This window comes from Gymnoscopelus microlampas, assembly GCF_963454915.1.
Source record: "Gymnoscopelus microlampas genome assembly, chromosome: 12".
Taxonomy (NCBI): Eukaryota; Metazoa; Chordata; class Actinopteri; order Myctophiformes; family Myctophidae; genus Gymnoscopelus; species Gymnoscopelus microlampas.
Window position 1 is genome coordinate 32,267,751 of NC_139949.1, and position 26,985 is coordinate 32,294,735.

The 26,985-nt window shown below is 43.4% G+C and overlaps 3 protein-coding genes across 3 annotated transcripts in view; all 3 read right to left on the bottom strand.

Annotated features, from left to right (window-relative positions):
• Positions 1-2,581, bottom strand: LOC311057301 (oligodendrocyte-myelin glycoprotein-like; the record flags this gene model as incomplete). The annotated part of the gene is made up of 2 exons (XM_084074256.1): positions 1-1,357; positions 2,574-2,581. 2 exons carry the CDS (start codon positions 2,579-2,581, stop codon positions 1-3), a joined length of 1,365 nt encoding a protein of 454 aa, XP_083930382.1.
• A 2,638-nt stretch (positions 2,582-5,219) lies between these two features.
• Positions 5,220-7,097, bottom strand: LOC311057926 (uncharacterized protein). Its single transcript, XM_084075129.1, has 2 exons — positions 6,960-7,097; positions 5,220-6,453 (listed from the first exon to the last, which is right to left on the bottom strand). Exon 2 carries the CDS (start codon positions 6,443-6,445, stop codon positions 5,504-5,506), a length of 942 nt encoding a protein of 313 aa, XP_083931255.1. The 5' UTR covers positions 6,446-6,453; positions 6,960-7,097; the 3' UTR covers positions 5,220-5,503.
• A 4,734-nt stretch (positions 7,098-11,831) lies between these two features.
• Positions 11,832-26,985, bottom strand: part of ksr1a (kinase suppressor of ras 1a) — a 34,906-nt gene continuing 19,752 nt past the window's right edge. The window contains exons 4-21 of the mRNA XM_084075081.1: positions 24,893-25,358; positions 22,568-22,752; positions 22,242-22,311; positions 21,934-22,017; positions 21,777-21,838; positions 21,583-21,692; positions 21,058-21,220; positions 19,908-19,949; positions 19,331-19,379; positions 19,147-19,210; positions 18,707-19,027; positions 18,026-18,222; positions 17,839-17,935; positions 17,600-17,733; positions 17,218-17,349; positions 16,975-17,110; positions 16,690-16,823; positions 11,832-12,852 (exon numbers count right to left, since the gene is read on the bottom strand). Of these exons, the coding sequence (XP_083931207.1) occupies positions 12,840-12,852; positions 16,690-16,823; positions 16,975-17,110; positions 17,218-17,349; positions 17,600-17,733; positions 17,839-17,935; positions 18,026-18,222; positions 18,707-19,027; positions 19,147-19,210; positions 19,331-19,379; positions 19,908-19,949; positions 21,058-21,220; positions 21,583-21,692; positions 21,777-21,838; positions 21,934-22,017; positions 22,242-22,311; positions 22,568-22,752; positions 24,893-25,358 (2,459 nt within the window). The 3' untranslated portion in view covers positions 11,832-12,839. The remainder of the gene's footprint in view (positions 12,853-16,689; positions 16,824-16,974; positions 17,111-17,217; positions 17,350-17,599; positions 17,734-17,838; positions 17,936-18,025; positions 18,223-18,706; positions 19,028-19,146; positions 19,211-19,330; positions 19,380-19,907; positions 19,950-21,057; positions 21,221-21,582; positions 21,693-21,776; positions 21,839-21,933; positions 22,018-22,241; positions 22,312-22,567; positions 22,753-24,892; positions 25,359-26,985) is intronic.

Genomic DNA, 26,985 nt, shown 5'->3' on the forward strand with positions numbered 1-26,985 from the left:
TTACAGGACTTGTTGCAGAGCCAGACAGAGGAACCAAAGGTTCTCAATTAAATACAGTACAGATACGTTAATGAGAGCTGGGCTGGAATTAAGAGCACCACTGGGAAAGGACTGGTTGGGCCTCCTAACGCTCCTCGTGCGGAGAGTGGTTGTTCTCTTTGTGCTGAGAGGGGACGTGGCTCGAGTCGTGTCAGTAGTGTCAGTGATGGAGGTTGTGTCGGCAGTGGATGACGTGACAGTGGTCAGTGGTTTGACTGTGATGAAGGTTAAGAACACAGGGTCAATGCTGGATGGGCTGCCAGCAGTGGACGGGTCTCTGTCAGCGGTGCTTCGGGGTGGGGTGGAGAAGCTGAGGGGGGTGGATGTGGATGGATGTTGCTGTGTGTTTGAACTCTCCCTGATGATGTTATGTGTGCTCAGCCTGGAAGACCCAGACATATACCACCAGACAGTGGAGTCGATGTCTGGGGGTGCGGAGATCAGGTCATGAGCATTGGCTGCCAGGGGAGGGAGGTTGTAGGAAGCAAAGTGCCACCCTCCAGTCCTGCCAGAGCGTACCTCTCCACAGACAGGCTTGGTGTGGCAGGGGCAGCCCAGTACGCGGGCTGGAGTTTGCTGCATCCAGTAGAGCAAGTAGGTCATGTTGGCATGCAGGTGACAGGCCCAGGGGTTGTCCCCCAAGGTGATGACTCTAAGCCCGGTCAGTTTGTCGAATGCTCCGAGCGGCAGTGTGGAAAAGCGATTTGCATGTAAATAGAAGTGAGTGAGCTGGGGAAGCCGCTCTAGAGAGCCCAGCAGCACCTGCACTAGGGTGTTGTGGGACAGGTCCACCATATCCAGGTACATGGGCATGTTGGTGGGCACAGTCCAGAAGCGGTTGTAGCTGAGGTCGAGCACACGCAGCTTGATCAGAGTGTTGTTGATGAAGACAGCACGCTCCAATTTGTTGTTGGACAGGTCCAGGATACGCAGGTTCCACTGGTAGGCAGTGTCGTTCTTGTCCAGCACCTGGATGCGGTTGGCAGCGGCGTGCAGCTGCCACAGGGAACGGGGCAGGCCAACTGGTACATGGCCCAGCCTATTGTGAGACAAATCAAGGTTGCGGAGGTGGGCGTAAACCGAGAGCTGTCCATCAAGGTTATGCAGGCGATTGTGGGACAAGTTGAGGGAGCGGAGGTTGTGCGGTAAGCCATCAGGCAGCTGTCTTAGACCCCTCCAAGAGCAGTCCACCTCCCTGTCGCTGGGGCTACAGGAGCAAACAGAGGGGCACGGCACCGTGACATGCGCACCCAGCAGCAGTAAGAAAAGTAGTCCCAGGAGGGCCTCTGTAGTGGAGTGCTTCAGGACCGCTTGGCTGCTAGCAGAAAATATAAAGACCAAGGACATTAGAAATTTGGTTTTAATTGAATGAAATACCACACATACTGTAGCTCTTTCACCCATGGTATTTAGTTCACTTTACTCTGTATCAACATTGGACAGTGTGGTTGTAGGGCTTGCGTTGTTATAGCGGTATGTTTGTCAAGTACATCTGCATATACATGAAATCCATCCTCTGCATTTACCAAGTCTAACTATTGGGAGCAGTGGGCAACTATATTTAACAGCGCCTGGGGAGCACATAGGGGTTAAATGCTCAGGGACACTTCGACACATAGACTGGGCAAGCTGAGGGTCGAACCGGCAACCTTCAGATTCCCGGATGGCTTCTCTACCCACTCAGCTATGGCGGCTGCCCATATTTGAAGGATAAAAGTGAAATGGGTGCATTTTCGGGGCTGTCTTACTCTACAGCAGTGGCTGAGATACTGCAGAGAGCTGTGCTGAATAAAACTGAAATCACACACACACACACACACACACACACACACACACACACACACACACACACACACACACACACACACACACACACACACACACACACACACACACACACACACACACACACACAGATACAGCACCCTCAGCACCTACCACCCACCCACACAGACAAACAAATGCGCTCGCACGCACGCACACACACACACACACACACACACACACACACACACACACACACACACACACACACACACTTACTTCATAATTTCTGCTATGCATCAAAGCATTGTGTGGTACTACAAACACAATATCCACCTGCATATGCCACATTAAGGTGTCATGTACAATTACGCAGGCAAGTGCACAGTAGAGAGGTGACTTTGCCTTGCAGACACATAACTTTTACATTATTAGTAAGGCAAAATATTGCATACTATTCGACAACTATGCGCTATTCATCACCCAGGACAGCAAATCCCCTGCGGTGGTTATTCCCTTGCGTCAAGAGTGCTCGATTGCCAATGGTTGTCAGTGTGGTCCTGCTCCCCTCGAACAGGGGGACAAAGCTCAATAAAAGAGTTTTATTAATGACTTCAGCAATGCCGGAACACATTTGCATGTCCCAAGGCAAGAAAAGACAAAGCCAAGTCTCCTACAGCAATGCAATTGCATTCTGCGAGCTAGATCGCTGTGGACTGAGTATATTCTAGCTAAAGGGTTCCCTTGTTTTAGATTCATTTAGCACATACCTTGTCATCTTTTCATTCCAGTCACTCTTCTCTTGTCCTCCTATTTGCTGTTCAGTCCCGGTACCCCTTTGTCTCTTTTGAAGCTCTGGAGCTGCTGCCGTGCTACTGAAGGTGCATTTTCCTCCGTATGCACAAAATTCCTCTCTCAAAAGGAATTTAACCGTCTCTCAATTGTAATCTTCAGCTTTTTTTCCGTTCTGCTGTGCGGCTGGCTCAGCATCTGATAATGGGGATGCCTAATGTGAAGCTTGACCAGCCACTGCAGGCTCTGGAATCACTACTGTGCAGTGTGCAGGGGTGGTGTAAGGATATATGTGTGTGTGTGTGTGTGTGTGTGTGTGTGTGTGTGTGTGTGTGTGTGTGTGTGTGTGTGTGTGTGTGTGTGTGTGTGTGTGTGTGTGTGTGTGTGTGTGTGTGTGTGTGTGTGTGTGTGTGTGTGTGTGTGTGTGTGTGTGTGTGTGTGTGTGTGTGTGTGCGTGCGCGCGCGTGTGTGCGTGCGTGCGTGCGTGAAGGGATAGGCAAAGTAGGAGGGGGAGGCAGAATAATGCAGTGCTGAGCGGAGAGGTCCCTGTGCTACTGATGAGGGGAAAACTGCCACACATTAATCTTGCAGGTTTACGAGCATTACTGAGGAGGGTTCTCACTTCATCATTTTCAAATGTATACCATACAGTACATGATGTAGTTTTTGCTCCTTAAATTGCTGGTACTCCGTTCTGTGTCTTATTATAGGGACATTTCTGTAAGATCCCCGTCATCTTTATCAGTTTCTAAGTTGAGATTGAGAATTGCCACCTGTGAGAGGAGATAAGCAAGGTCTTTCTATCTCGGGCTCCAATATTAAAGAGATGTTGAACTTGGTACAACCTAGGGTTGTATAGCTACCTGGCCATGATATAAGTTCAACTATTGTTGATCATTTTATTTTACTAGACGTCATAAAAGAAAAACACATGTTACATTATCGGACAAACGTCAAAGATATAAACACAACAAAGTTGTGAGACTTATTTCCATTGTGGTCCTTGGTCTGAGACAAACAATGCATTACAACAAATACAAGTACAACAATAAATAAAAGGATCTCAATATAAACCATGACCATACTATTCTGCAACATTTTCTAAAAGCCATGCTTTGACCCTTTTCTTAAAAAGGAGATGGCTGCTGATGCTCTTTATTGTCGAGGGTAGCGAGTTCCAGTTTTCCAGTTTCCTCCAAATCTAAATCTTTTCACCACCATTTCGGTAGTGAACGTGGGCATGGACAGGTCTGCAATGCTGGCTCTGGTTAGGTGGGAATGAACTTCGCTACACTTCTGAAAAAGATTGCAACAGTACACAGGAGCGCTGTTGATGTAGATGTTATGAACCAAGTTCAGCTGTAGTTGAACTGACCTGGCTGCCAGAGGGAGCCAACCCAAGTGCTGGAAATGCTGTTTTCCAACATGGTCCCTCGCAGGAGCCCCAAGACAACCCTGACCAGCCTATTTTGAGAAACTTGCAACTTCTCTTTTAGGGCTTTGGTTAGGCCACCGTACCGTGAGCCAATAGCATAATCGAAACAACATAAAACCATCACGTTTGCTAATAAACAAAGACTGGCTGAGTCCAGAAACTACGCTTTCTTGGCTAAGAATTTGGTTCTGCTATTCACCTTGCTCATGGTCCTAAAAGCCATGGTTCCACCGCCCAGGCTGCGATCTAGCAAGCAACTGAGGTAGCTGACTGAGGATTTAGCAGGAAAGGTCTGGCCCCCAAGAGTAATGCTGGGTGAGGCCAGTTTGTGCAACCTGGGCTGAGAACCAAATAAAATACATTCAGTGTTGGCCATATGAAGGGATAACTGGTTGTCTGAGAGCCAAGTCTTACTGCTGTTGAATTCATTGCGTGTGGCATGTGGCGTGCAACTTTACCACATCCTCATCTGAGGCTTGGGTGGTTGAATCGTCTGCGTACAAAAACAAATTAATAGAACAAGCAGCGCTTGGATGTTGTTTATAGAAATAAAAACATCTATACTTATCTGTACTCTGTAAGCAAGAAACCAGAAGCCAGCATCATTCATTCTCCTTGTATGGCAAATACATATCTACTATGTATCTATGTGTCTGTCTGTCTGTCTGTCTGTCTGTGATGTCTGTCAGGTGATTTTGAGTTTTCACTACGTGCAGCAACACATGAAGATGATGATCAACAATATTTGCTCTATATCATAGTCATGTATAGCTACAGTGTTTCAACCAATATCCAACATTGTTTTAATATACCACAGTTATGAGGATGTTGTCAGTTGCATAACTCATCTGAACCTGATTACTGGAACGTGGAGTCGTGATAAGCCATTCAACCTGCAGATGAAAGGTACATATTTATCACCATGTAAAAGATATGTAGATGAATAAATGCCCCAGAAGCATTGGAGTGATGTATGAACAGGTTTCATAGACCTTTTCAGATTAGGCCCAACTGCTGAAGAGAAAGAGAGCTTTCTTTCAGAAATGCTCGGTAGACAGACATTCTCTGCTTACTAATTTCCGCACATCCATGCTCACACACATGCACTATGGTTTGAAGATCCAATAAAAACTGGCCTATAATAAATCTAGATTGAGTTAGGTATGTTTTCTTTTGTAGACTTTATTAGTTCAAAATCAGAAACATGTGGCATGACATTTGCAAATGTATCCCACTTTAAATAACACATGGTAGAGGGGAAACAAAATTCATATCTCTAACAACTGTTAGCTTTGCTAGACAGGTTTAGTGGCACTGTAATAAAAATGCAAACATATTGCAGCAAAGCAGATTTTTTTTTAGAAGCCAACTCTGCCATGCAAAATCAAAACCAAGGATGCTAGGGTAAAAGGTTGTCAATGTAAAAGGTGGTGGCTTTACACCTCCACAACAGCTGCACTCTTTCTTTCATTTTCAGGGAGAGGATGCTACAGTGTTAGTTGTAGGAGGGTTAGCAGCATCCACAGTCTTCTTGGAGGAGGATGAATTCCCAGCACCAGATGTCTGCTCCTTCATTCCACCTGCTGCCGTAGCCTGGTCAGGCGTGGCTGTGGCCTCCTTCATGTTCCTCGCTGCCTCCAACTCTTTTATCACCTCCACGTCTAATTTCCCTGTCTCCGGCTTCTTAGCCGCACTGGCACTCGTCACCTGCCCTTGGCTGAGTGGGCTCATCATCACGCTAGTTTCTACGCCCTCCGTCTCGGATCGGCAGCGATTCCTCTGGGCAGTGCCCATCCAGTAGTCAGAGTTGCTGATCAGGTCAGCGTTGCTCCCTTGGTCGTGTCTCCTCACCTCGCACAACTTACAGGCCAACGACACAGTGGTGAGCAGCAGAATAGTACAGGCTAGAATGAGACCACCAATCACCATCATCATTATGTAGCCCATCTTCCTGCCAAAGAGGCAGTCATGATCAGGCCTGCTGGGGGTTGTGTTGGGGGTTGTGTTGGGGGCTGTGTTGGGCGAAGGCAGAGCACTGCTGCTGGTGGGAGACAGAGGACCGGTTGTCGCTGCGTCAGTGTTGGGAATGCCGCTGGGTTCAGACGTGTCTCTAATGGGCTCATCAGAAGTAGCTGACGTTTCTAGTTCAGAAATCGGAATAGTGGAGAATGCTGTTGACTCATCATCCCGTTGCGTAAGCGTAGGTTGGACACTGTTTACTGTCGTGAACACAGAATCAGTGGTGTATCGTGATGACCCATCGTCAGATGACGCATTAGGATCCGAACTGACGTGCTCATCAGTGGTGGTAGAAGCAACGGCAGTGGTAGGAGTTGCCACGGCAGGAACTTCAGATAATGCAGTTCCCATGAATTCAATCCAGCACAGAAGCAGGAGGATGTTATAGGCTTTCATGTTGGTACCTAAGAGACGGTGAAAACAAGCCACAAACACATTTGATGGCTGAATCTATTAAAAAGAACTTCCTGCTATGTGCTCTGAGTAAATCCCAAAAGGGGTTTTTATGTTTGAGTCACTTCTCACACCATCACACCATTACCACCAGTAATATATTCCATCTCTTTAAAAGTACTTAAATGGCACTTGTGCCCTTAAAATTAGTTGAATGATATGTTACCTTTATACTGATGCCTTAAAAGATACAACTGTATTGTGTGTATGTGTGTATATATATATATATATATATATATATATATATATATATATATATATATATATATATATATATATATATATAGCACTTAAAAGAATGTCTCTCTCACACACACACACACACACACACACACACACACACACACACACACACACACACACACACACACACACACACACACACACACACACACACACACACACACACACACACACACACACAGTACATTTCTAGATATAATAAAATTTCACTTACACTGCTTATGACTTTAGTATGGATCCAACAATCTCGTTTTTTAAAGATGAACAAAGTATAAATCAGCCAGAACAGTGTGACTGAGATACAAGATAGCAGGGAGTTTGGCGATGTGACTGCAGATATAGTAGCCAGCCCTTACACGTATGTTTCCTGTTCCTTTTCACACTTCCTTCTTTGGCTTTTATAAACCAAAAATAAATGTGGTCTAGCTGTATGCGGTTACGTAGGCGGCTGTTACTTATGTCCACTACAACATGCATACACAGTAAATCGCTGAGTGTTAATTGAATTCTGACGGTGTAAGAATGGGAAATCAAGTGTTAATATGACTGTTAATTTAACAAAAATGTGTGAAGTTTTACAAGTTTTAAAAATTCAATCAACACTATCAACCATTCACATCTGTGAAAATAAAAAAAACTCACTTAAACAAATCGTCATTGAATGCCCCCGGCAACACATGGCATGACATGGCAAAGTCAAAAACTGTGAGGCCTTCCCTCATTGCACACTTGACTCTCATCACCCACTGCCAGGTATGAAACCACCCACTGTGATTACCATGACGTCATTATTACCAAGGCCATACCATTCATTTAAATAAAACAACAAAATAAACAGAAAGGTATTTACTTTGAAGAGATTTGTTCATGTTCTGATTTCTAAACATTGCTGCAAGAGATCAGAGGAATAACATCCATAGATAGACCTGTATTCAATTGTCATCTACCTTACAATTTGAATCCTGCGCCATGTCGGTTGTATGTACGTTGCATCACTCTTACTGTCTGTCTGAAACTTTACACTACATCATCACAACAAACCAACCTGTTACCAAGACGACGATGACGATGAGACGGTCGTCGCGAATATGGACACAACGCCAGTGTGACGTAATCTCACGACAGCATGACATCACATCCTACCTATAAATTCTAGGATGCCGTCAGATCGCACCAGTTCGACGGCTTCCATCCTCAACACAACCCACGCCGCCAAAATGACCACCACTTCTTCTGCAGGCTCTGCCATGACAACCTGTGGGCCTGACGACGTCGCCACTGTCTTTCACACCATTTCATTCTTATACACCTTTTACACCAATAAACTGCTCACTTCATCTCCTGCCATTTGGTCTCTCTTTTAACATTGTACACCACTGCACACTGCTCACAGGTCTGCCATGCCAGGTGTGAGTAATCACAAAGTGGGTTTGGGTCCTTGCAGAGGTGATGCACGTCACCTCTTTGTGAAGTGGGTATTTTCAAAGCCTGCCGTGGATTTAGGGGAGCACAAAACTCTCTCTCACACTGTGAGGTGCCTGTCATGGGGCACTGCCAAGTGGACGACGCGTCGCGCTAGACGTTCGGGCCGCGTAGCGGCCCGAACTTCTAGTAATATAAAAAGAGGCATAAGTTAAGTATCATGCACATAGGCATATGTGTGTGTGTGTGTGTGTGTGTGTGTGTGTGTGTGTGTGTGTGTGTGTGTGTATACGGTATATGTATATACAGGTACTTTATACGTATATATATATGTACAGAGTATCAACAGTAATATGGATCAATATAGGCATGCAAATATAGGCTTAAGTATCACCTGTAAAATGGACATTGTAGACACTAGACAGGTGCCCAATCGGGAACGATGCAAGTCGGGAACGATGCAAGTTCAGAAATGGATGCCCCACCCGGTTATGCATTACCAGTTATACCGTAGTCAGAGTACCCGTCTGTCTGTCTGTGTCCCTTTTATGACCGTATATGGAGTTCCTTGTCAGGTATGCTCATATATGGAGTCCCAGTCAGTCTATGACATCATATTGATGACATCAGGGCATTCCAGACTAATATCTACGCAGTGATTTTAGTCTGGCCATGCCAGGCTAATTCCATATATACTGTAGGGATTTAGACGACATTTTTTGGATATACGCTGATCTGACCGACTTGCCACTTGGTGCATCTCTCCCTCGGGTTGGATTTTGAAGTCCCATAATGGGTGGATCGGCGGTTCTGGACAACTGGATCTCCATTGTGCCTACTTGGGCATATCGTTGGTTCTGGACAACCGCCTATCCCACCGTCTTGACACTGGGCACGGCACTCCCTCGAGTCCTCGACGATGCGTGCACACACAGACGGATTTATAGTAGAATATATTTACAGATTAATACGGATAAATATGTACAGTCAATGAAGAGAGCACTATACTACACAGTGAAACAACAACAGCAGTTAGCCTGAGCAGAACGTCCCAGTGGTCCATGAGTAAAAGTGAGAGAGTGTCAGAGTGAGTGAGCAGTCATTAATCCAAGGGCAGAACAGAATGCGTGTGGGCTTAATGGCTAAGGACAGGAAGGAGCGACCATGTCGGTCACCCATAAGGAGCCAGCAGTGGTTACAGATGAAGATTACACAGGGGGAACATCTATCATCGTTTACAATTTTAAGGGGAAATTTGGATTTGGTTTTGTAAAAACTGAATATTTTCAAAAGGGCACAAGATGTTTTTATTCATTTTCTCAAAGGATCACCCACCAATGTGTCTGCTCCCAGTTAACATCCACATTAAGAGAGTATTGTTCATTTCATGCCCTGACCTTGATGATCTTTTGCATGAGTAATTTGGGATAAAGGTCTCTCTCTCTCTCCCCCTCTCTCTCTCTCGCTCTCTCTCTCTCTCTCTCTCTCTCTCTCTCGCTCTCTCTCTGCTCTGACGCAAAATTTAACCTACACAGGAAGTGACACGTGTCTAAAAAAAGAAATGACCCAGGAAGTCGTTTTTGTTTCTCATGATGATCCTATTCTAGGTAACTTAATGGTGCATGTGAAAGTGTGTGTGTGTGTGTGTGTGTGTGTGTGTGTGTGTGTGTGTGTGTGTGTGTGTGTGTGTGTGTGTGTGTGTGTGTGTGCGCGCGCACGTGTGTGTATATGGTGTTCTCACCCCTTCGTTCTTTCGCTTTAAGTACCTGAGGCATTACTGCCTCATTTCCCATGATGCCACTGGAGACTCTAGATCCATTAAAGCTGAACTGATTGCTGACACAGTTGTGGCAGTGCTATCTCTCTCTCTCTCTCTCTCTCTCTCTCTCTCTCTCTCTCTCTGCAGTGCTATCCTCAGTGTCAATTTAACCTTGAGAGTGTACAAATGGACCCCTTATTACCATTGGTACACTCTCTGAGTTACTAATGGATAAATGAACCTGTCTGAGGATTTTACTGTGTGTTGCCCACTGTTAACAGATTTGTAAATGAAACATTTCAGAAATATAACTTAAGATGAGACGATTTATTAACTCGCTAGTATTTCTAGACATCAAATACTGTAAATGTATTACATTAGTGAGCTTAATTTTTATAACCTGGTATTAACAGCCAGTAGCCCACTTTGCAGATGGTGCTGCTAACATACAGTATAGTAGTGACTGACATGTATGCAAATCATATTGTAGGTTACTAGGACATAACATACTGTTTGAGAGTGCACAATTATGGCAATGACACATATTAGTTGAAGTAACTCTTTTGTTGTATTTACACGAAAAAACATTACCATCTACTTTGATGTCCTTTGCCATTGCAGGTGTCTGAAAGAGAGAGAGAGAGAGAGAGAGAGAGAGAGAGAGAGAGAGAGAGAGAGAGAGAGAGAGAGAGAGAGAGAGAAAGCAAGAGCATTTTGTGACTTACTGTTCAGTGCAACAACCCTCTTCAGATGGTGATCATGTGATCTAGTACCAGCTGGAGTCAAATAGCTTTTGGTCAGAGTACAGTCAGTACACCCCCAGGAAACAAGCTCCTTTCTTCTCTGTGGGACAGACATCAGTATGCACAAGTCAATTCAGCTTTCGTACAGTAACAGTCAAAGCCACACTTCAGATAGAACGTCGTCAGTGATTCTTCCAGGGGCTTTCTGGACAAAATAGATGCACAGGTGGCTCAACAAAAAGGTGGAAACTGGAAAGATGTGAATACAAGCTCATTTTCTTCCTTCATAGTTCTGAAACAGAATAAGCTAGTAAATGATGTTTTGGTAAGTCATTTGGTAACTAACAAACATCATTTACTTGGTTGGCTCACATTTTTAGGCTTGACTTGGGAAATAAATCACGGAGTGGGAATAATGAATTATTATGAACCTAGGAAACGGTTTTGCTACTGGCCAGTAGAGAGCAGTATTTAATCAAATACCCATGTATCTCGCCCATGTCCTGGCCTACACAGATCAAAGGCCAACCTCAGTTAAATCCTTTATCATTGTACACTTCCAATATATTGATGCTCACCATGGATGATAATCACATGTAAGACTTAAAATGCAATTATTTTAAAATTGTAGTCTTTCATTGATTTACAAATGCATTTAAAGTGCAACACTTACTGCTCATCTCAATTGCCTCAGCACTTTCCATTCTCTACAAGGGGAATATGCCGTGCAATATATTTTTATAAATGATTATAGATATTTAAACTCAATAAATATTGTATTTCATTATGTGGGAATGGTAGAGTGTGATACAACTTAGAATTAGCCTACTTCAGAATAACTTTGTAGAGTCCATAATTTTCTGAATCTAGCCAACATAATCGGTCATTTGTCTTATACAGTACAAGAGAGGACTCAATGTTTATTCACAATAAAGCAACATGATCAATGGAAGAAGCATACCTGAATCTTCTCCCTCATGGTTATGTTCTTTATAAATCTCCACATTCAATGTCAACTCTAAATCATAAATGACACATTCTACACCAACATAACATGACAAGCTTCTTTTTATTTTCTTTCATGGATGAAAACATAAACTGCGTGTACAGAATGGTACTCACATGCAATACAAAAATATGGATTTTTACATAACATAAAAAACATGTATTGGCCCATTTAAAAAAATGTGCAGTCTTTATACAGGATTTTGTACATGAAAAAAATATAAATATATATATACTGTATATATATTATATATACATCTGTAATAGGGATAGCAGTACCTATTCAAAAATGTCATGATGTATAATACATATAAAATGTTTGTACAAATATGAAAGAAGTTTGGCTGTACATTAAATAATGTATTTACACTATACCATAATATTTGCAACACAACATTTACAGCAATGTTTCACAAAATCAACCCCACATTAGTCCAACACAGTACACTCACTCGCGCGCACATGCACGCACACACAAACACATAAATACAAGCACACTAACTGAAGCCAGCAATCACAAACATGTATACACACAAGCACGCACAAGAGGTAATGTTTTAGGAAGATACACTTTCGCGCCAGACTTTTTGCGCAGAGAATGAAATTATTCAACTTCTTGACAGGAGGATCTTTCTAAAGAATTTGTATTACTATAAGGTGCACTTGACACGTAAATGGATGGATACCGCTACCATTATCAAGAAGTCTTCAATCATAAATAACCAAACTTATTTAAGTCCCATTGGATTGTGAAAGAAGCAAACATTGTGCCAAGACCAAGAGTCAAATGGAATGCTATAATATTCATCCTGATTCTTCCAAATGTATCCAATCGTGTGTGATTTTACTCAGGTTCTACTCAAACAAGACAAGATACACATCAACATATCAAGCAGTCCAAACCTCAGAAACACTCCTGAATTCAGTCCTCAATAATTAAAACAAACGAAAAAACACGATAAACATGATTATCAAACCGAAACGAGTTAACCCAAAAAGTGACAATTTGCTATTGTACTTTTTTTCTCCTTTTTTTCCTCTCCTGTAGACAAAGTGCATATTGTGTCCAGGCAGACATGGGCAGCGAGGTGACCGTCTCAGCGCATGCCATCATACAACCATAAGAGAAGTGATGGGGAGGAGTCGGAAGGCAGCTGGAGGAACATCAATCAAGCGGCCTGTCGAAACGTGTGTCAAGACAAGGGGAGATGTGAGAGAAAATGAATGCACCGGTGTCTATTTTGGACTGGGGTCCATCTTATATCCAGCATAGATTGATTGTGATTGTGTGATTGTGTGTGTGTGTGTGTGTGTGTGTGTGTGTGTGTGTGTGTGTAGGTGTAGGTGTAGGTGTAGGTGTAGGTGTAGGTGTAGGTGTAGGTGTAGGTGTAGGTGTCTGTGTCTGTGTCTGTGTCTGTGTCTGTGTCTGTGTCTGTGTGTGTGTGTGTGTGTGTGTGTGTGTGTGTGTGTGTGTGTGTGTGTGTGTGTGTGTGTGTGTGTGTGTGTGTGTGTGAGAGAGAGTGCGTGCGTGCGTGTGTGTGTGTGCGTGTGCGTGTGCGTGTGCGTGTGCGTGTGGTCAGAGGCCCCAGCAGGAATAACCACATCACAGCAGCACAGAAAGGGGGTGGTAGTGTGTGTGTGAGGGGGGGGGGGGGGTTCAGGCCAAGGACAGGGCAGCCATCAGCAGGCAGAGACCACAGCATACCAGTCAGTCTCAGCAGACACCAAAAGCCAGTTATTCACAAGTCTCAAGAGTCCAGAAGGATAACACAACAAAAACAAAGTAAAGGCAAGTAGATCTTAGACAAAGTGTGAAGGAGAGCGAGGGGTAGAGGGGAGAGAGAGGGGCTCAGCGGTGTGTTCCCTCCTCACCCCCCACCCATCCTCTCTTCCATACGAGAAGACGCACTGTTAGACATGGAAGAACAGACTGCAGATTAGTGGAAGAAGTGTCTATTTCAGGCAGAGGCAACGCTTTGATCAATCCCTCTAAGAGTTAAGGATTTCAGGAGCATGCAAGGCAGACCCAGGCTTTGTTTTGCATTGCTTATGTTTCAGAGCGACTGCTACAACCTAGATTAGATAAAGAGAGAAAGGAAAGAGAGAAAGAACAAAAGGAAAACAGACATTATACGGTTAGTGAAAAGAAAGGTCAGCTCACACAAAGAAAGGTTTGAGAAGAAGTAAATTACAGTACTGTGTGTAGATACACAAGAACCTTCAACATGGGATTATTGCTGTACTAGACTAAATAAATTCTTAGTCGACTAAAAGCCAAACCATTTGAGGACTAATCAATTTGATTTGTCATTGACAAATATATATAAAAATTGTATTCTATATGTGATTATGCAGAAGGATCTCTTTAAATCTAGTGCATACCAGAGATGCGCTTATCATTTTTCAAATAACTAAATTAAATTAAATTGGTTACTTGACAAAGTCTTGATCGACTAAGACCAAACCGACCAATTAACCAACTAATTGTCTGAGTGGGCTGCCCAATGTGAGATGCACAATCTTAACTTTGATGCACAATCATCAAAGTTAAGTATTTTGTATTATTCTATTATTTATTTATTTATTTTCACATCCGTTTCAGCACTAGTAATAAGGCCTCTTTAGGCCCACTTTGTAGTACGGCTCAGCTGATATGCCCCCCTAAGCTCTGTTATAATGGCATAATGGCATTCAGCAAACTCGGTTCTCATTTGCAAACTGAGGATCAGTTGACTAGCTCACCAGTTTAACTGAAAGGCAAAGAGGACAGATAGTGCAAATCACAAATAGAGGGCAGAAAACCATGTGAAGGCAGAAGTAAAAAGGTAAATCAAATGTGTTAATAAAGAATGTGTATGGTGATTTGCATCTTATATGTAAATAACTAGATGAGATAAGTTGTGTGTGTTGTAGTTAAGCAGTCTTAAAGGCATTAAAAATCCATCCTAGTATAAACATTCACATCAACCAATGCAGCAATGCAAAAGGTGGAAACATCTGTGAATATGGTCAATGGACCTTTCGCTAAGCTCCGCCCACCCACCACTCCGCCACTCAAACAGAGCTTCAAAATCTCTTCCGAATCCTGTCAACAAGGCTTGCAGTATGCACTGGAAAAATATGCAAATGGCATACTATTTCAACAAACAAAATACAGGCAAATCATTTTCACTGCGAGCAAAGATTGATCTACCTCATCTATAATATCAATCAACTATGTTAACTACATTATCACCAGACAGGAGCGCGTGTGTACCGAAGGGCTACAAATAGTAGCAGTTAATAAATAGACAAAAAAATGAATAAGCGCTTTAACGAGCAGTATGGTGCAGTACTAGTTATAGTTGCAATGCTCTGTGATTATGGTGTGTTGACTGTCGCCATCATAAATACACAACAGCTATCAAAGATGTAAACGACTGCACATGTATGTTTCTAAACATAATCATAAATCTAATAAAGTGTGCTTTACCACAAGGCACCATGCCAACATAACATGACGTTTGCTTATGATTTGTTCCTTAATTACGATTCATGTCATTATGATCATTAGTATTATTGTTATCACCTGGGCGGGTGAGCGTTGTAATTTTCCTGATGTTAACCTGTGTGTGTGTGTGTGTAAGGCAACTCACAGGCATATAGCCTGCATTTTTCAAAGCAGTTTTGAGCTTGGAGAAAGGGGTAGGAAAAGAATGCACCCTCCAACCACTCTGGATACCTGGAATCACTCTTATTTTTGGGCGGTGCAACCGGCCCTATATGTGAGGTTTGGACATCGACATTCGCTGCACTGTGATTGGCCACCATTGTACCCCCCCCCCCCCCCCATATTGTACACCCGTAACCCCTACACATTCAATGCAAACCTATACTATCCACCATTGTACCCCCCTAACCCTGCACCGTGATTGGCCACCATTGTACACCCCTAACCCCTGTGATGATCACTAGCTGTAATATGATTGGCTGACTTTATTGGCTGACTCTATTCAGGACTGTGATTGGCTAGTGAAACACATGACACATGTGCATAGCCCTATAAATAGGAATATGCACTTAGAAAGTTTTTTAAGTGAATCACCCATTGTGGACCAAAAATATGACTATTAATGTTGTTGATTAGTGAGTATATTTTTAGCGGCGCTAGCCGCTCTATACCTTAGCCCTCTATACCTGGCTTTTGCGTCAACGTTCTGATTGGTCAGGTCCGTCAACGTTCTGATTGGTCAGGCTCGCCAAGGTTCTGATTGGTCAGGTCCGTCAACGTTCTGATTGGTCAGGCTCGCCAAGGTTCTGATTGGTCAGGTCCGTCAACGTTCTGATTGGTCAGGCTCGCCAAGGTTCTGATTGGTCAGGTCCGTCAACGTTCTGATTGGTCAGGCTCGCCAAGGTTCTGATTGGTCAGGTCCGTCAACGTTCTGATTGGTCAGGTCCGTCAACGTTCTGATTGGTCACTATTCATGACATCACTATGTTACTATTCATGACATCACTATGATGTCAAAATTAGATGGTTTATATAAACTGTAAAAGTCCGGAACATAAACACTCTGGGTACGGCTTATAAATTGTATAGATTATTTCATAACACATACATATCTTTCTGGTACCACATTTATACACACGCAAAGTTTATTTTTTAGGTACCCACTCTATCAGCTATGACAGATCAGTTTTTGCCACTTACCTTGGAATACACTTGGTGATTCGCTTCCAATGGCACTATTTAGTGCCACTGGAAGCCTTGAAATTGAAATAAATTTACAGAGATTTAATATTGTTTCTCTAGTAGAAACACATATCTATGACAAAATATATCAAAGGCGCCGCTACCTTCACACAGGTGTGATTTTATATTATAATTGACATATACGGTATGAATGGGAGTGTGTCCTAGTCTATGGCAGTTAGCAACCACGGTTGCTAAGCTAATCGCTATTGTCTATTGCTGACCCCACCTCCATCTTCCACTACAAACACACCACACCCTGCTTTGTCTCTCAGATACGTACTCTGCGGACTTCCAGAAGTGTCCGGGGTGGGACAGCCTGCGATTCAGTTTAGGCAGCTTCTCCAGCATGTCGGCCAGCTGGGTGAACGTGGGCCTCTCTCTCAGGTCATACGCCCAGCACGCTGATAGGATTTCCTAAAGAAGCAAGAACATTTGATTTGCAACCATGACGCTTATACATTTACTGTAAACTCGGAAACAATTTATCTGTTAAGAGTTTAATTAACCCATCTAAAAACTGATTTATTTGTGTTATAAAGTTGACTGTCATGTTGTTTTTGCTCACCGTGACCTCTTTTCCGAGGCTTATCTCCGCCAAGACCCTCTTTATACCTTCTCCACTCCCCACCTGCCAAATAATAGCTTCCACTGGCTGATTGGTGATTGGCCAGTCCCTTGCTTGGAGCTCATACCAAATGGTGCTAAAAAGGGGCAATGATGATCAATCGTATTGACCTGTTAACTGGTAGACAACAAGGCAATATGATCACTGAGGTAGACCTGTAGAGGGAACATCTACAGTGCTTACCCAAAGGCATAGACATCTGCTGCATTGGAGAAAGGGAGACGGTCTTCATTATTACCAGGACTCAGTCGGCGCACGATCTCCGGTGCTAGGTAACAAATCCAACCATGAGGAAGTTTTAACTTGTTCTCACGCCTGCAAGAATTCACACAAAGACAAACATTAACCACTAACATCCACTCGAACAGAATTCAATACTATCCAAACAGTAGCTAGTGTTACATGGGCACCCTATTGAGTAAATCCCTAACTTCTGTATTTTAGATCAGTCATATTGCATGTGTGTGAATTTAAACAAGACAATCTAAAAATTAAAATGTTCAACTTAAAAGCTACGAAAATCTCAAAGTTTCAAATTTCTTCTTCTTGCATTCTTCTTACATACCTCCCCTCCTGGACTACTCCAGAGATCCCAAACAGGCCAAAGTCTGTGATCACTACCTTATTGGAATCATGAAAGACATTCTTTGACTTCAAGTCTTTGTGAACAATTCCTTTTGCGTGAAGATAGCCCATTCCCTATGTGCAGTGGAGGACAAACAGTGATACATGAGTCATGGTTATTAACAGTAGTGCACATGAAAAAAACATTGAACAGGCAGATTGATTAAAATTCATGATTACCTTTACAATCTCTTGAGCGATTTGTCTCGTCTTATTGATATCAAGGGTGTTTTTTGTGTCTCTAACAACCGAGTACAGCGTCCTGCCTTTGCAAAAACTGGGAACAGAAAAATATAATTTAAAATGAACCAAGATCCTTTATTTAAATAAATGGTGATCATTTGAGTTAGGCAAGTTTTGCCCTTACCTGGTGATAATGGCTAAATGGGGCGGAGCCATGCAGGCCCCCATGAAGAGGACCACATTCTCATGTCTCGTCTGTCTGTAGTTCATCACCTCCTTCTTGAACAGTTTTAGATGGTCTTGGTTGTTTCCATCAATTTCCAGAAGTCGAATAGCAACCTCCCCATGCCAGCGGCCCTTGTGCACTTTACCCCAACGACCCTGGACAACAAAAGAAATGACCGTAAGTTGATCATCAAAAGGATGCTAGCACGCTTCTGCATGAAGAACATGCTTCAGAGACCCAGTACCTTGAAGAGATAGACATTTGGCAATTGTACTTTGGTAAAAAAATATATCTTCGATCACAGACGTGACATGCCCATATATGGAGACCACGTAAAACCATTTTTTTTGGCAGTTTACTTGATTTTCTGAAAATCTAGTACCTTAAATTGACAGCCTGATGTCACAGTACTGACATAGTTGACTGACATCAGAGACCATGGCCTCAAACCAGCACGCAATAACCTGGGCAGTGCTAGGTACCGATGTACAGACATTACTTGACTGATGTACACACAAATTACATGACTATGACGACACATGACTATGACGTTATAGCACCGATGCTATAATAGTGACGCCATGGCTCTCAAGTACTTTGTACCTATTTTGTGCATTCACAGCATATTCCCTTCCTCACCTTTCCTATGAGTTCCCCCAGGTCCAGCTGCTCAAAGGGAATGTCCCATTCCTGCAGGTAAACGCTGGTCTGACTGGCCTTGCGGGCGATAGGGCCCTTCCAATGGCCGCCCCGGGAGCTGGGCAGGTCGTCCAACTCGTCGCCATCACCCTCGCCATCCGAACCCCCGTTCATCTCGCTCTCCTCCTCCTCCTCTTCTTCCTCCTCCTCTTCCTCACCTTCTTCGTCCTCTTCCTCTTCTTCCTCTTCCTCATTTTCCTCTTCCTCCTCTTCTACTACTGGATCTTCATCTTCAACCTCAATGTCATCCTCCGCTTCCTCCTTTAAAAAACAGAGAAAAAAATAAATAAGCACCACATTCATGGTTGTGTCATTTAATTTGTGAAAAGATAAGGCTTAACCCAAATAACCTGCTGTAAACATTTAGTGAGTAGAAATACCTCTTCATCTTCATCTTCAACCAGGTCTGTGTTTATATCATCAACTGACTGCTCGATCTCAGTGCTGTGATAAGAGATACAGTAGCATAAATCAGTCACAGTACCTATGACACAGTGTTCATTCAACTCTATTTAACTTCATGTGTTGACTATTTAAAACAGTAACATGGACAAGCGGTCTTACACAGTATCCGGGAGGATGTCGGCGTGCAAACTAACAGGACTGGAGACATCTGAGAGAAAAGAATATGAAATAAATCACCAAGAATTACAAAAGATGCAATGTTGGTATTTTTAAAATACCTTTAAAAAATAAAATCAGGTTGTCAACCAAAACGAAATGTATTGAGCTGAAATATGCAGTTCTCAAATATCCCAGCAGATGGAGAAAATGAGAAGCAGCGAAGAAAATGGACAAACCCCCCACCCAACCCAGGCAGCAACTCTTTATCCACCAGCCACAATGGCTGATTCAACAGTGTCACCAGCCACATCCATAATGTTAAAACCAAATGGACTTTTTATAGTAAAATAAGACCATTCAATGGCAGTTGGTTACCTACCAAAATGTCTGGTAGTGTAAACTAACTTTCCAGCAGTTTGCCGGTGGCTAGTGTTAATTTCCCCCACACAAGTTTAACCCTTCAAGCCCAGGCAAGCACAAGCAGGAAATGGAGAGAGCAGCTAGGAATGCAGAGGTTGGAGTGTGAATGCAAGGGGTAAACAATGCATTATGAACATTTTGGGAACCATAAACTCACCAGGGAAGATAAACTGTTGTCTATGCTGAAAGTAGCAGGCAGCTTAAGGCAAAAAGAGAGGGGAAGAACGACAAGCATGGAAGGAGGAGAGAGACAGTCTGGGTTAGAGAAGCTTTGACTCAAACGAGCCCTATTGTTTTACAGCCATCCCTGGGCTGTACTTCAGTGTTAGTGGATTTGTATGGAGTGAGAAGGGGAGGGAAGGGTGCATGTTGCTCAGTCCACTCACAATCTGTTAAAACCACAAGAAGTGACTCAAGGCAACAACCATCTATAAATTCCAGGAATCTCTCTACGTCTGTTTGTCTGTTCATCAATTGACTTCACAGTTGGAGGGTGTATTGCTGAGGAGCCAAACGAGTGCAGTGTCGAGTGTGAAGTCGATTGGATGAGCTGTTCTCGAGAGTGCTGCAAGCAGAAATACCACAGTTCTTGAGAACGCTGCAAGGGGGGCACTTCCAGGGACCAAGCAATCAGCCTACTCCAAACAGGCACGTGTCCTAAAAGGCCGCTCGCCCTGAATTGGCACGCAAGCAGCAATACTGGGAGCAATCAGCCCGTTCCAAATGAGCCTGTGCGCAGAACAGCCACGCCCCCAAATGGGCACTGCATCTGTCTATAATTTCAAAGAATCTCTTCATGTATGTCTGTCTGTCTGTCTGTCGCATATCTCGAGAACGTTCATCCGATCGTCTTCAACCTTGGTGGGTGTATTGCTGAGGACCTAAGGGAGTACTGGGTCGAGTGAAGTCGATCATAATGAGTGGTTCTTGAGAACACTGCAACACTGTAAATGCTTCTCGACAACAATGCAAGCAGTACTTCAGAGGGCCAAGTAATCAGCCTACTCCAAACAGGAACCCGTTCCGAACAGCCATGCGCTCAGAATGAGCATGCCTCCCAACTACACTGCAAGCCGCAATACCAGGGGCCAAGCAGTCGGCCTGTTTCGAATGGGTACGCACTCCGAATGGCCACACCCTGAATGGGCACTGCACTAGTTCTGAGTAAATAAAGAGTAATAAAAGAGTACAATGCATGCACGCACCTTTGGTGTATGTGGATTGTACCATATGTGAAGTGTAGCTGTTTGGAGCGCATACATGTCTCTGTGCTGTGTTTCTGTCAATGGACGACCTGTGAGTCTTACCTGGGAAGTGAAAGCGACTGTGGCCTTTGGGCGAGGGGTTGGGCGGTGGGGTGGCACTGGGGGGATTGCTCTGCTGGAAGGGGGCGGGTGAGGAAGGTGTGGAGGAGGTGGTGGAGGATGGGTTGCTGCTAGAGTCCAGCTGGTTCAGCACTGGAGGATGGTCCTGGACACACACACACACACTTTGATCTCAGTTATCTGACAGCCATTTTCCCCCCAGATTATTTTTTTTGTCCGATTTTGCTTTATTTAGCCCCGACAGTGTAGACAGAGGAAAATGAGGGCCACAATTTCCGGGCTTCTTTCAAAATGTTCTAGTCAAATTATCTTACCACATTGGCATATCATTTTGCTGGTTTTAATTTAATTATTTTGATCATGATATATTAATACTAATTATACTAAAATATCTTGAAAGAAGCCTGAAAAGTTTGATTTCAAGTAATAAGCGTGTCATTTTTTGCAGTAATATTTCATCGACATACTATTCAGTCAACCACCGGCTTAGCCCCAACTCTTTTATACCTTTTTAGTGATGGCCTTTGGCAGAGTGCCAAACTGCGGGGCGTCTGACAGACGGTCCACAGGGTTGTTGATATCAGACGGGACAGACTCAGTCCTGCGTATTTTGGCGACTAGGGGAGAAATGGTTATGGTTATTGGTTACTGTTAAGATCACTATGTGCATCCTTGGGGAGGATTATTCTGAGGACACCTACTTGGCAGAAAGGAGATTCTGCAGGAGGGGGCCTCCTTCGTACACTTGTTGTGGCACTTTAACCTGCGGACATAAAATGAAGAAGATGAAAGTGTATACAGATAATGAGACTTTGCGTACATCAGTGCGTCAGATGGTTCTCCACTTGTTCTACTCACCGACAGTGTTTACACTTCACCCCAAACATCATGTTCTTCTGGCACACCTGGCATGTCTGGGACAACCAGGACTTGGTGGAAAACCTACAGAACAAAAAAACAACAAAACAAAACAAATAAAACTGTTAGACCCTCTAATGTAAATAAAATTATCAGTGTTGAAACATTGGGGTTGAAAAATGTATCAGTTTTTCAGCCGTATCAGTAGTGTGTTTTTTATACAACAGTTAATTTAATAGTTTCATTAATAAAAGCAGTTTGGATGTCTGCTTCATCATCCAGAGTCATCATGTAAAAAACAAACAAACCTGTGTGTGACTGCTAGGCCAATGTCTCTTCTCACTGCTTGTGGAGAGCTGCGGTGAACACCCAGGTTATCTAGAGATGGAGAGAAAGAATGAGGGATGGACATAATGCAAGAAGCTTGATTATTTACAGAGATTTGAGTATGAGATATTTATTAAGATTTCCTTTTAAGCTGTCAAGAACCAATACAGTCACAATAACTAACAAAGAAAAGCCCATAAATCCCTGCAATCTGATCCAAACCGTTCCCAATTCACGTTTCAAGCAGCAATTATGCAGAACAGTCATTTAAATATGAAGAGTAGAGACGTGTGCATGCGTAACTCACTCTTGATGCTGCTCTGGTGCTCCTCCATCAGGGTAGGGGTACCAGGGAGGGTGTATGACGTTGCGGTGGAGGCTGGGGTGGCTACTGGGGTACGAGCTGACAAGACGGGGTAGCGGGATGGCGAGTCCTCACACCCGTTCCCGTTGACTTGCATATTCAGGAAGAGTTTGTTCTTTTTCACGCACCTGGAGTGTAGCAAAGAAATGCAAGCAATACAGTAAAATCCTCAGTGTGGATATAACTCTGACAGTGTAACTCTGATTGTGTACAAATGGAACCACATGGACTTACACGTCCATTTGGTTCCATCTACTTTCCATTCCATTCTACTCTCTAAAGAGTTCAATTTGCCTCACTGAGTTAAATGAACATTCAGGGCCCTATCTTCCACATGACGCAAGGCGGCGCTAAGGGGCAGTGCAATTATCATCATTGCTATTTTCCGACCGACACAGTTGTAATCTTTATGCCCAGCGGCCGCGCTGTTTAGATACCGAATGGTTTTGCGCCCATCTAGCATCCATGGTCTTAAAATGAGGTGTGGTCTGGTGAGCACACTGATTGCAATCAAAATCCATCCAATTTCGACACTGATGTTCAAAATGTAGATGACATTTCTGAGACTCAGCATTGAGGTTGAAAAAATGATTATCTGGGCCATATTATCCATATAGCCTACTATTGGGCGAGAGTCCATTGCCATCGGCCAATTTTCTGTGCCTGTAACGATTCTAACCAATGAAGACAACGCACATCCATGACATGACATTTACATAGCAGCAGAATTATCCTTATGGGTGTGAGAAAAGAAAGAAAACAAAGAGGAGAAAGAAGAAAACATACAGAAATAGTGAAAGTGAAGCATACTGTTGAGGATGTAAATATAATAAAACTAAGCTAAACGATGGGTGTTCATTCTATCTGTGTTCTTTCAATGTCCTGTATACAAAATGAAGCATGGACTGGCATGCACATTCACAATGAAGACAAAAGAGAACATCAGGAAAATACCATTTGCACTTAATATTGACATGGCAAGAATCTGAAGAGAGTATTAAGCATTCTAGACAGTCACTTCAATAACAACATGGGCCACGTTATTGTGGAACATAGCTTCGATGTACGAGAGCCCTGCTAGGAATTTCACCTAGGGCCCCCAAAGACTCTAGGATCGCCCCTGGGATAGCAGTCTGGGATAGCAAATTTACAGCAAACTGAGCAAAGCTTGCCATACATGGACCGGATGTTACAGATGTTATAGGGAAAAAACGCACTACTGTGTGTGTGTGTGTGTGTGTGTGTGTGTGTGTGTGTGTGTGTGTGTGTGTGTGTGTGTGTGTGTGTGTGTGTGTATCTTACCACCACTGAGCATTAGTCCTAGGAAATGCTTCCTGTTTTGACTCATAATCTCTTCTTTGGAGGGGGGATTTAACCCCAGTCAAATACACAGAGCAAAAGAGCAACAGGCAGGATGTGTGTGTGTGTGTGTGTGTGTGTGTGTATGTGAGGGAGAGATACAGTGAGGGAGATAAATAATGTGTGCCTGTCTGAGTGAGAGGGAGAAAATCTCTGTCTCTATAATAACAGTGTACTGCATGTCCTACATAACCCCGGCACAGTAAAATCCAGTGTTAGCTTAAAGCAGCACCGTGTAACTTTCCTCTTCTACCCCGGGTTTGAACCTACCATTGAGCTAATAGAGCCAGCCTGCTTGCTCAGGGGGTCAATTGAATCTTGACCATCAGGTCAAAATGTGTGTCAGATCCTGTGTCTAGATGAGACAAATGTCTCAATAGAAGAATATTGTATTAACACACTCTACCATACAGATTGCCTCAATTATTGTCTCCGCCAGGAGACTATGTTTTCGTTCTCGTCCTTCCGTGTGTCCACCAAGCTAACATTGGTCAAGCATCACGTGACAATATGTTGAAAGGGTGTGCTTTGATTGGCTAGCGAGACGCATGATGAAATAGAGTCCTATAAATAGGTGTGTCACTTCAAAAGATCATTTATATCTTTTGAAGTGAGGTAAGACAGGATTAATCAGGAACAGTACTGGCGGAGACCTGTGCTCCGAGGAGCACATTTTCTAGTTCAGTTTAAGTTTGGTAATGTTTGAGTAACTTTGGACAAAATGTAAAAATACTTAAGCCATAAATAAAGCCATTAATGGAAAAATGGTCCATGTTTATGTGCAATATTTTATATATATACTGTATATAGTCCAAGCAGTGAATAGCTTTAACATTTTTTTTACATCCCTACTCTCCTACTTAATATAAAGACGTAGAGCAGTGAAATAAAGACAGTATGGGGGCCTACTTGTTGGCAGGTGGGTCTTCAATGCGGTTGCCCAGCTGGGATTCGTGGCTTTTGCTGCGGGTCAGTGAGATGTTAGGCAACAGGTGAAGCACTTTGCGGGAGGGAGGTGGCGGGGTGCACGGCGGTTTTAGCCGATGGCGCCTCTTGGAGGGCGGCGTTATGGGTGGAGTCGAGGTGCGTCCATGGAATCTGGCCGCCACGGACATGGGGAACGGATCCGTGAGGGGGCTGTCGCCATAGATGTATGAAGCCTGCGCCTCGGCCGTGGGCACCGCTGAAACGGAACCCGAGCGGGGGTGTGGGTAAGCCGCACAGGGGGTGGAGGGAGTGGATGGCGTAGTGGACGGGCGGGCCAGAGGCGAGGGGCTGTGAGGACGCAGCGGAGTCCCCATGAAGGTCAGCTGGTCTGCGGTGAGCAGGGAGCCACTGTCCCGCCTAGTAGCTCCATCGTCCCTAAGCTCGTCTCCTGGCCGAACACAGAAAAAGAAACACTCAAGAGTGACTGGTCAGATGAGAGACTCTCAATGTCCGTACTGACGTACAGTGAAGGAAATAATTGTTTCGTCCCATGGCAATTTTGTAAGTTTGCCCACTGAAAAGTCTATAATTTGAATGGTAGCTTAATTTCAACAGTGAGAGACAGAATAGCAAAAAAGAAATCCAAAACATCATACTATATAAATAAAATATATAAATTGATTTGCCATTAGCAAAACCTGACTTGGTGGCAATGTCAGAGCACCCGTGTGTCTGTGTGCCTTTTGTGCCCATATATGGAGTGCCTGTTTCTGTCTGCCTGTGTCCCTTTTATGCAGAGGTCTGCCCGCCGGTCCTCCCTTAAGCCAATTTTTAGCGGCGCTAGCCGCTCTATACCTTTAGGTATAGAGCGGATCCTGCTCTATACCTGACTTTGTCCGTGTTCACCGTCAACGCTCTGATTGGTCAGACCCGTCAACGCTCTGATTGGTCAGACCCGTCAACGCTCTGATTGGTCAGACCCGTCAACGCTCTGATTGGTCAGACCCGTCAACGCTCTGATTGGTCAGGTGAGTCAACAAAGTGATTGGTCAAGCTTCACGTGACACATGGCTATAAACACATTATAAACACATATCGATGACAAAATGTATCAAAGGCGCCGCTACCTTCACACAGGGTGTGATTTTTATGTATAGGATTGGCAAGGGATCAAATAATAATTTCCATCACTGTACTTTGATTTGCATTCCCGATGAGTTTGTGAGGGCTCAGGACTGTCCCTCTGTAAAATTAGCAAGTGTACAAGGGCTCTCTCACAACTCTTTGTGCATGCTTTTTAAGTCTGCATTACTCCATACTTATCCCACAATTCCTAGTGTTGTGATGTTAAAATTGGAGGTGAAGCCAGGAAGCAAGAAAAAACAACAACAAACAAATACCAAAACAATAGAACATGGAAGCAGCTGGCTAGCTAGCAGTGTTTGTAGTTGTATGTCCCATGATGGCATGATGATGACTCAAACAATGATACAATCTACTTAGCTTTGAGAGCTTGACTCATTTTCAAAAGTTTTAAAATGTATCAACAGTCTAGACTAGTGTAAGAGTCGAAGACTAGTGAAAATAGTGTAAAATACCATATCATATAACTATTTGGATAATCAGCTTTCTTCATAAAGAGCTGCCAACTTTTTTTATCTGTACTGTTGTATATCTGTGGTGTATTTTATATTTGCAGTTTATCTGTAGTGTATTGTTGTTTTTATGATAATGAAAGCAGTATATTTTAATTACATTGTGAAAAGTAAAAAAGCTATAACTCTGTGTAGCACATCAATTTCATGCTCTGTATCGGAACTATGTTGAATTGCACGGGCCAAAATATCGTCTCTATCAAAAAAAGTTTTAATCTGAAATGATATGATCCCACAACTTTACAACAAACACCATTTAATTTAATTACAAATGGAATATGAGCCTCATTTGATCTCTATGGTCGATAACGACAACTAGTTCAAGCTCAAAGATTTTTGTTACAACACATAATACAGCTGTGGTAACTGTGAAAGTATTGTACTTAATGCCTCCTCAACAATGTGGACAAAAATAAAAAG